This window comes from Geospiza fortis, unplaced genomic scaffold, assembly GCF_000277835.1.
Source record: "Geospiza fortis unplaced genomic scaffold, GeoFor_1.0 scaffold188, whole genome shotgun sequence".
Lineage (NCBI taxonomy): Eukaryota > Metazoa > Chordata > Aves > Passeriformes > Thraupidae > Geospiza > Geospiza fortis.
In genome coordinates this window covers 4,216,180-4,225,975 of record NW_005054337.1, presented here as the reverse complement: position 1 = coordinate 4,225,975, position 9,796 = coordinate 4,216,180, and the positions used below count along the sequence as shown (strand labels likewise).

General features: G+C 52.0%; 1 protein-coding gene across 1 annotated transcript in view; it reads right to left on the bottom strand.

Annotated features, from left to right (window-relative positions):
• Nucleotides 1–2,745: 2,745 nt before the first annotated feature.
• Nucleotides 2,746–9,796, bottom strand: part of PABPC1L (poly(A) binding protein cytoplasmic 1 like) — an 11,050-nt gene continuing 3,999 nt past the window's right edge. Inside the window, exons 7-15 of the mRNA XM_031057940.1 lie at nucleotides 9,544–9,639; nucleotides 8,440–8,706; nucleotides 7,617–7,707; nucleotides 7,199–7,327; nucleotides 6,098–6,237; nucleotides 5,697–5,790; nucleotides 4,396–4,526; nucleotides 3,520–3,609; nucleotides 2,746–2,955 (exon numbers count right to left, since the gene is read on the bottom strand). Coding sequence (XP_030913800.1) covers nucleotides 3,526–3,609; nucleotides 4,396–4,526; nucleotides 5,697–5,790; nucleotides 6,098–6,237; nucleotides 7,199–7,327; nucleotides 7,617–7,707; nucleotides 8,440–8,706; nucleotides 9,544–9,639 — 1,032 coding nt within the window. The 3' untranslated portion in view covers nucleotides 2,746–2,955; nucleotides 3,520–3,525. The remainder of the gene's footprint in view (nucleotides 2,956–3,519; nucleotides 3,610–4,395; nucleotides 4,527–5,696; nucleotides 5,791–6,097; nucleotides 6,238–7,198; nucleotides 7,328–7,616; nucleotides 7,708–8,439; nucleotides 8,707–9,543; nucleotides 9,640–9,796) is intronic.

Here is a 9,796-nt window from a genome sequence, read left to right as displayed (position 1 = left end):
GGACTGTGTTTTTTGTGATGGATGGAATAGGGGAAGGGAAACACTTGTTTAACCATTTCATCCTGTTCCCTCTGTTTGTCAGAGGACTTCAGGCACTGTACAGGGCTTTGCTCTTTCAGACAGTGACCTCAGCTCATAGTTGCCATTAAAGTTAGAGTTCAGAGAGCCAGAAAGCTCCAGGGACACTGGGGCTGGGAAAGGCATGCCAAGGAGAGCACAGCACTGCATCAGGGTTTCCAACCATTGCTCAGCCTTGCACTCTGCCTCAGCTAGTAAGATGCTGGGCAATGCTGACCTGATCCAACTCATAATACAGAATTATAAGATAAAAAGAAGCTAGCCCTTGGTCAGGGCTCAAAAATACTTGTTTCCTACCTTGTCTCTCCCAGCAGTGTTTCAGGCAGGTACCCCTGAATTTAATTTTGAGAGCGATTAAATAGAGAGCAATCCCTCTAATGCCATTGAAGACAAAGACCTCTTACCTTAGCCTGACATTAAATAGCTTTTTGTTGTTCCCAGGGCTGTACTCCATCAGCTGGAATGTGCCAAGGCTTGGAACAAGCCCTCCTTGAGGGGCACAAATTGCTCCATTCACTCCGTTCCTGCTTCTAAGCATGGCAGCTCCATTGATCCCAGAGCCAGCCCTTTCCCAGGCTCTTGGGGCAGGTGTGATGGATTCCAGGGTGGGGAAGCACACAGCAGAGAAGCACTAGGAGTAGGAGTCCAGAAGTAGGACTGGCTTCACTTAAGAGCTCTCCTTTTGGCAGCCCTGCTGGTACCTGAGAGGCAGACACCTGCTCTGTTCAACAGCAGCTCATTGCAGCACCCCTAAGCAGCAGCAGTCACCATCTCCTTCCCCTCAAAACAGCAGGTTTGTTTGTGCCTGACACCAAAGATTTCCCCAGCAACAGCAGCAGGTGGACAAAGGCCATGCACAGCAGTGAGACACCACTGCAAGCTCAGGGTCACTTCTGCTCCTGCTGAGGTGCTGCTGTCTGTGCTGACACTGCCCAGGTGGGCAAAGGTAGTGCTGGCCCCAGGGCAACAGAGAGGGTTTGTGACAAGGACTCACCTTCATCTGCCCCTCTCAGACACAGCAGCTGCTCCAGACTCGTTTCCTTTGCTCCCTCAACTCCCTAAAGCCTCAGACTGCAGCCAGGGAGCTACTCTGAATCATTTCTAGTATCATCAGGGATCCAAGGGCCAGCTTCACCTTTTCTGATCATCATTTTAAAACCTCTTGTCCTTGTTCATATCCTTTCAGAGGCTATTCTGCTATCCCTGTGTTCCTGGGCCCCACCTCTGGTTTTAAGGAGGGCTCACCCAGCACAGCCATCTGGCACTGTAGGTGGTGTCACAGGCACACCTGAAGTGCCCTGTTACACCTGAAAAAAGGCTGCAGCCAGGCTAAACAACAGCAGAATGAAGTTTACCTGTACAGCTCCATTCCAGCTCTCCTTTTGTGCATTACACTCCTGCAAATACAGGTTTTTCTTCTAGAGACCAAGCAGAAAAACTTCCAGCCCGTGACACTTTGAGAGAAATAACAAATCAGGGTCCTGTATATGAAGTGAATTAAAGTCCTTTAAAAGCATCTCACTGAGGAGATGATATCTAAACAGTGAACAGTTCAGGCTGAGGCATCCACTAAAAGGAAAATAAATATATAAGGACATCAGAGGAAGAACTGGTGAAATGAAGGTGAGAAAAAGGAATGATGAAAAGCCCCAGTGAAGAATCCCAGTGGAGCAGAGCAGATACCATGCAGGAGCAAATGTGTAAGTGGTTCTATTAAAATGCTGGAAGGAAAACAAGAGGTAGGAGGGGTGACTCAGCAGGGAGCTGAAGGGAGAGTATGATACAGCACAGGAGGAGGATTGAGACAGCAAAACCAGCAGAAGCTGCACAGAAAGCAGGTGGGTGGTGCTGGTGGAGGTGTGCTCCTGCCAGCTCGAGGTAGCAGTCAAGTGAGGTCAGTGCATCACCAGCCTCAAGCACTGAGGAGTCTCTAGGGACTGAGATTCCTTTCCTAACTAGGCAGAGCAGAGCATTAAGGCCAGGGTGGTGACAGCAACACAGGGAGCACAAGGCAGCAGTAACAGGTCCCAGCTCCCCCTGCAAGCAGGAGGTGTCCTCGTGGGACACAATGCAGTCATGAATGCTTGTAGGCACTTCAGTGACTCCTGGGAACCTCTGGACAGAGACACATGGGAAACACAGCTTTTGATTTACAGCTGCCCCACAATACCTCAAAAAGTTGATCTTGTGCACCACAGACACACAGACAGACCCCGTGGTGAGCAGCAGAGACATTGCTGCAGGTCTACAAGGTTCATTACTGGAGGAGAACAGCAGCAGTCCATCCTGTTTTGCTTAAATCCATCCTCCTAGGGAATCAGAAAGGATTAGAGGAGCCTGTTGGTTGGCAATTTGTTAATGTAATGCTGTATGTCCCTTCTGTCAGCTCTCCAGACTGACACTACACCAGCACTACCAACTTCAATCCCTAATTACTGCAGCCTGAGTCCATCCTTCCACCTGGGAGAAGCAAAGCCTTGGCTGTCTCCCTGCCAAGGGAACTAACCCTTTGTGGGGGTGGAAGTATCAGCTCTTTATTGGTGTCAGCTACATGAACAAATAAAACTACAGAACCCAACAAATTCACTAAAATGATGATTCATCAGCACTCATCATTTTCTGGGCAGCTGCCCCAGGCTGGGTTCCATATCACACTTCACAAGGTGCTTTCAGTGGTGAGAAGAGATTTAATGTGAGGATTTTTACAGGTGTAGGAGGAGGCAACTCTACAGGGGTTACAATACACACAAACAATAGGATGGGGCATGTGAAGACAAGCCAGGGTCACTGTATGGGCATGATTCCAACAGCATGGTGGGGTTCCTGCTCCTGTTCTTCAACAGCAACATTCTCAGGGCTTGCTCTCAGTCCCATAGTCTGCAAGAAACAGAAAACCCACACATGTAATTTTCAACTGCTAAAGGAATAGTTCCATCCAGAAAACGTGAAATTCACCCAAACTTGGATTAACACTGTTACTTTGACATCACAAGTCAAGAAGATATCTGAAATATCTTCAAAGGGGTACATACAGTCTGAATTGCTTTGTTAGTGTGTCTATCCCAGCCTCAGCAGCAGGGCCAGCTCCCTGATCAAGCACACAAAGGATATTTTATAGGGTACCTACAAAAAAACCCCACTGGGAACTCCCAGGAATGATTGCACTGGTCTCCACTAGACCTACAGAAAAGCAAGGACCCTTCCTATATCCCTTTATGATAGCAAAGTCATTGCCCTCATCAACACATGAAGAGCCCACACAGGTCTCTGTGGTACAACTAAGTCCAGAAAATAGAGGATGTAATTTAAGAAATGGAATACTACAGCCAAAGACACTGATACTGCTCATTAAGCCCTGCTAGGCCTGGATGAGAAACCCAATCCGCAATCCCAGAGTAGGAACCCAGAGGCTCTGAGCACAGCAGGGCCCCCAGCACCCACCTGGAGTCAGGCCAGGAAGGCCCCAGCAGGGCCCTTGTGGGCTGTCTCGGTGCTCTGGTGTGCCTGGAGAACAGTCACTGCTTCCTCGATCTGCCAACAGAGCACAAGGGGGAGGAGCGGAGCTGCTCCGGGGGAAAACTGCACCAGGAACTCAACATTTCAGGTCCCAGCGCAGCCTCCACACAGAGCTGCTCTCAGAAGGTAAAGAACTGGAATAATCACAAAATCCAAGCTTCTGCAGGAGACTGATCGGCCCTTTTCTGTCTCTTACCAAGGAAAATTCTGGGGCATCTCTCCTTTATTATCAAGTCAGAACTTGCTAGACAGAAGGCAGATTTCACAGGTAAAGCTACCTGGCACCACCCAGCACAGCCCAGGCTCCTCAAAAATACAGCAGTGGAAGGGTGAAAGCAGCTCCTGCCTCCACGGGGCAACAAAAAGGTGCAGTCAATTCACTCCAACTACTTTGATGGGAACCAAAGATAAATATTCACCAGAATTAAGAAGGAAACTGAAGAAACACTGCAGAGAGGCAGCAGTTTGTCTGGTTTTTATTTTGAGGAAAGAGCTGCTTCCATGTAGAGATATCACTCTGCTTTTCCCCTCTTGCTTCCCAGCCAGCCCCAAACCAGCCTCAAGCTTTGTCTGTGCTTTCAGGGAGCTGCTTCCAGCTTCTCCTTTTGCTGAAGGCAGGCAGACATTCAGGCACTGGGTGTGGTGACATCAACCCGGGGCTCCTTTTTCACTTGTCAATAAAACCAGCAGCTACCTGCTCTTCCCACAGTGATCAGTGTGCTGGGCTGTGCTCCCTTCCCTTGTAGCAGCAGGGCATCAGCCCCTTGGAGAGGGATTTGTCTGGGCACTGATCTGTCCTACCTTGGAGCGCAGGGAGTCTGGGGACTCCAGGAGCAGCAGCAGCTCAGAGTTGTCAATCTCCAGCAGCATCCCAGTGATCTTGCCAGCCAGTGAGGGGTGCATCACATGGATCAGAGGGTAGAGGCGCTCACCTGCTCCAAACAGCAGCCAGGACATGAGAACCATGCAAGCCCCCAGCATTTTAACCCACTGCAAGCCCTCCTGCCTGCTCAACCAAAATGGGACACAAGGGTGGTGATGGTGGTGGAAAAACCACTGCTCACAGGCAAAGCTGCTCCAGCACGTCTCAGCCACAGGAAGCTGCTGGGTGAAGTCAGCAGCAGGCACCTACAGTGGCACAGGGCAGTGGAGCTGTGCACACCTGCCCACCCCTGCACAGTTTCTGCAGGAGCAGTTTCCTCCTGGGAACAAAGAGCTGGTCTGTTGTAGCTATGATATTTTCTGAAAAAATCTTCTCTTTAGTATTTTTTCTCCTGAGAAGCTGAGAGGCCTCAGGAACAAAATGTAAACAATGGTTATCTGCTGCTGTGGAATGCAACAGGTGCATCTGTGATTGGTCTCATGTGGTTGTTTCTAATTCATGGCCAATCACAGTCCAGCTGTCCAGACTGTCTTGGTCAGTCACAAGCCTTTGTTATCATTCTTTTTCTATTCTTAGCTAGCCTTCTGATGAAATCCTTTCTTCTATTCTTTTAGTATAGTTTTAATATAATATATATCATAAAATAATAAATCAGCCTTCTGAAACGTGGAGTCAGATCCTCGTCTCTTCCCTCATCCTAAGACCCCTGTGAACACCATCATGGTCTGTACCTGCTGTGCTTTGGCCAGGCCAAGCAATGCTGTCCCACACCAGGGCACTGCCTGCTCCACCACAGAACCCTGAAACCCCAGGGTTGTGTGGCACAGCTGACCTTAACCCCCACGGCCACCAAGCTGTTCATCAGTGCCCAGGAGCAGCACTGCAGGATGGCTCAGAGCTCAGGGGAACTGGAAATGCCCTGGCACAGCCTGGCAGCACAGGCAGGCTGGATGGAGCTCTGCCTCTGTGCAAGGCTTCACCAGACACTTCTCACTGTCAGGCAGCTCACGCAGACAGGGAGTGGCTTTATTGCTCCCATCCAGTTCCAACACAGACTGAATTTATTATTATTTCTTTTTTTAAGCAGCATAATATCAGAGCAATACCACAAAGCCTTACAGCTTCTCCCAGCAGTTAATTTTGCCCTGGTGCATGCAAGCCCAAATGCCCCCAGGGCCCTGCAGCTGGACCTGCTCCAGCAGAGCAGCCTGGCACCCACCTATCATTTGCTTCTGCTCCTGAGGGGGGGCTGCTGCAAGCAAGGATGCTGTCAGTGGCTCCTGCCCCTGGACATGCACAGCAGGTTCTCCCACCTGGGGGAAAAACAGAGAAGAACAGCCAACAAAGGCTGGAAGGGATGTGAGTCACCTGACTTGCAGGAATGGTGCTCAATACCAATCACAGTGGGGCATTTCAGCCTTCCAGGATGCACTGTCTGTTTGCATTCAAACAGCAGCTTGCAGAAAAGCTGGAATCAAGCATTAGAGCTGTGTGCCTACTGGATCCACAGCCCCACAAGGTCCCCACAGCACCGCTCACAGAGCATGGGGATCCCTGGGCTCAGCAGTCACATTATCCCAGAGCGGGAATGTCACATTTTGGTGGCTGCAGAGCACTTACCTGTGGGGTCACCATAGGTGGCATGTGCCCCATGGGCTGCATGTTCCTGGCAGAGGAGGAGTACTTGTACTGCTGGGCACCCCGTGGCAGGGCAGACGAGGAGGGCACCCGGGTGCTCACTGTCTGTGTCCCAATGTTGGCTGCAGTGGGGACAAGAACATTTGTGAGGAGGGATCCATAAATTCGTGCCTGTGCCAAGGAGGCTGAAGCCACAAGGACAGTGTGTTTGTTTGGAGAGCCTGAAAAGTCCTGCATGAGCTCAAAGCAGCCCCCAGGTCAAAGGCAGCCCCCAGGGCAGGCAGGCACTGCTGCCCTTGGGGTGCTCTGGTGTTGTGCAGGGGGCAGGAGAGCTGGCAAAGGCACCCACACCTCGTCAGCTCTCCTGCAGAAACCCATCAGCATCAGCCAGAGAAGGGGAACAGCAGTGGGCAGGGTGGGCTGTGAGACCCTTGTCTGCCACCTCATCCTGAAGGGAGGTGAAGGCAGAGAAATGAGAGGACAATGACAAAAGGAGAAGGGACAAGCCACAGACAGCCCTCCTGGTCCCACTGGTCACTTCAGCAGTTAGTGACAAAGATAACTTTGGGCAAAATCCCATGAAGATGGGAAGGCAGTCACTGCCGCAGATAATCATCTGTGGAGGTGACACCCCAAGACCTAGGGCCAGCCTCAGCACAACCAGCCACTGGGGATGCCAGCAAGGTCTGGTTCTCAGCTCCAAACCCCTCTAACATGAGGCTTGGCATTGGCAGCAGTTCAGCCTGTAAGATCCCCTTCCTGCTCCCCAAAGATCCTTTCCCACCCCTGCCTTTGTCCAAGCACTAAGCCCAGGTGCTGTGGCTGCATCACCATCTGCTCTAAGGATCATATTCAAGGCCTAGCCACCAACAGGACCAATCTGCATGTCAGAAACCTGTCCCATTACATGAAATATCCCAGCCTTCCCCAAAAAGTTACATACTTAAAGTTCCTACAGACATTGCTCCAACTCCATCCCACCATGAGCAATCCCACAAACCAATCCATCCTACTGGGGACCTGAGCTCACAGTAAGCACCCTTGCCACCATGGTGATACCACGGGGGTCCTTCTGGCACTCACCCACTCTCTGGGCCTGGGGGGGCACTCGGGGCACCTGGGTGGAGGCCTGTCTGGTGGTGCTGATGTTGGACAGCAGGCGCCGGGGCGGCACCGCAGCCCTCAGGACGGGGGTGGCTTCAGGATACACTGCTGCAGAGAGAAACGGCACACAGAGCGAAGCTGCTGGGTAGCAGAGACATGGAGGGAGAGGTGGGGAGAGTGGCTGTGGCTGGGGACAGTTCAGGAGCCCCTCACCTCTGGTGTCACTGCCAACATCTCACCTCCGGTGCCCATCACCGTGAGCCTGCACCAAACCCCTGCGCATATTTCCAAGATAAACCCTCATGGTTACAAACTCCCTGCTGCTTTTAAAAACCCTCAGTCCCTGGCTGAGCCCAGCTCGTGCCAAGCGCCCCCAGGGAGAGGCAGGCAGACTCACAGGGAGGCCGGGAGGGCTGTGCACTCCAGCGAGTGGCAGGGCGGACTGGGACAACAGGGCTGGGGCCATAGAAGGCAGCTCTGGTTTGTGGCTGGGGAAGAAGAACACATCCAACGTGACTGGGCAGCTGAGCTGAGCCAGAACTAACCCAGAGCCTCTTGATGGCTGCTGCACACAGACAGACAAGACAAAACCACACTCTGCAGGGTGCCAGAGCACTTTAAAGACCAACCTCCAGCCCTGCTGTCAGCGTGCCCTCCCAGAGCTCTGCTGCATGGCTCCTCAGGAGCTTCTGCCCCTCTGTAACCCTTCTCCCCTGCTCTCCATGCTTCCCTCCCACCAAACTCCTCCTGCCTTCCTCCACAACAGTAACTATGAAATCCCCAGCCCATTTCCTGCAGCACCTGCACCCCACCCAGGCAGATCCCACTGGCTCCACAGGGTGTGCCTGTCACAGACATCTTTTATGAAAACTCCTTTCCTTAGGATTTTTCCTCCTGAGAAGCTGAGAGGCCTCAGGAACAAAATGTAAACAATGGTTATCTGCTGCTGGGAATGCAGCTCTATTCTTAGCTAGCCTTCTGATGAAATCCTTTCTTCCATTCTTTTAGTATAGTTTTAATATAATATATATAATAAAATAATAATTCTGAAATATACAGTCAGATCCTCGTCTGTTTGCTCATCCTCAGACCCCTGTGACCACTGTCACGGTGTGCCCAGATCTGCACAACCCAAGCTCTGCTCCTTAGCCCCGCTGCCACCCCGCTCCAGGGCGGATTTGGGTCCCTGTGCAAGGCTGCCACTGTGGAGCAGGACTCACCTGAGGCATGGGGGGTAGGAAGTACCCCGGGGGGGTCTGGAAAGAGCCCAGGAGAGGGCCAGGCAGGGCCCTCATGGTGGCCAGCCTCTGCATGTACTGGTTGGTAAGGATGGCTTTCCGCTCCTCCTTCCTCTGCGCCAGCGCCACGTAGAGAGGCTTGGTGCTGACAATGCGCCCGTTCATTTCTGTCACTGCCTTGGTGGCCTCCTCTGGGGAGGAAAAACATACAAACCCAAACCCTTTGCTGCGGCCACCCTCTGTCATCACCTAAAACAGGATTAGAACAAGACAGCTCAGTCCACAGATCGCTGCAGCATCCACAGAACACAGTGTGGGGAGTGTGTGTGTTCCAGCCACGGGCATCCCATTTCAGCCCCCACACCCAGGGTGGGATAGATGGGACTGCACCTCTCCCACAAATAGGTCTCTCTGGGGAAGGGCAGGATTTGCTCAGGCAGTAGGTTTGGGAAATGAAGATGGCAGAGTCTGGACCAGCCTGGGATCAGGAGCCTGTGATTGTCTGGGGCAAATCTGTGCCTTGGTCTCACAGGGCTCATGGGGCAGAAATGCTCTGGTGCTGAATGCTGCAGGAGCCAGCAAGGGATGGGGATCAGTGGGACTCTGTGCCCTGACAAGGGCCAGCCAGCATCTGTCCCTGGCAGGTGACAGGTGGCTGACCTTAAAGCCAGACCATCCTTTACATGTTGCCTTCCAGAGAATCCTGACACCAATGCCAGTGAAAAGAGTGACATGTCCATGGCGTTTCCAAAGGGCCAAACACCAGCCTGTCACCCCACTGTCCCAACAGAGGTGGCTTGTGGGTCATTTTCATTAGTGTCAGTGTCACAGAGCAGCTGGGCCGAACTCAGAATGTTGCAGCTTTAAGGTCCTATACCTGGCATCTCACCAGGGCTGAGGTAACTCAACAAAACTACCAAATATTTGCTCCTCAGGACAGTGTGAGGTGAAGCAGCATGTCCCTTACATCTGGCTTGAGATACCAGCCATCAGCAGGGAAGTGTAATTCAACAGGATGATAATTCCTATCCATCCCCAAGGGCTGAGTGCACTGGTTTACTGACCCCAGGAGCTCCAGTCCCTCACCTTGGCACTGGTGATGGTGCCATAGGGGGAGAACTCCTTCCTCAGCCTCTCATCATCTATTCCATCATCCAAGTTCTTCACATACAGGTTGACCCCCTGCACGCAGGTGAAAAAAAGCAGCTTGGGATCCCAAAGTTTACAGCAGTTTGTTACACTGGATGCACATTTCACCAGCAGCTCAGCTGGAGGGTGGGACATCCCACAGAGACATGGAGAGGGGCCAGGATTGTGCATAAACTCCCCTCAAAATACA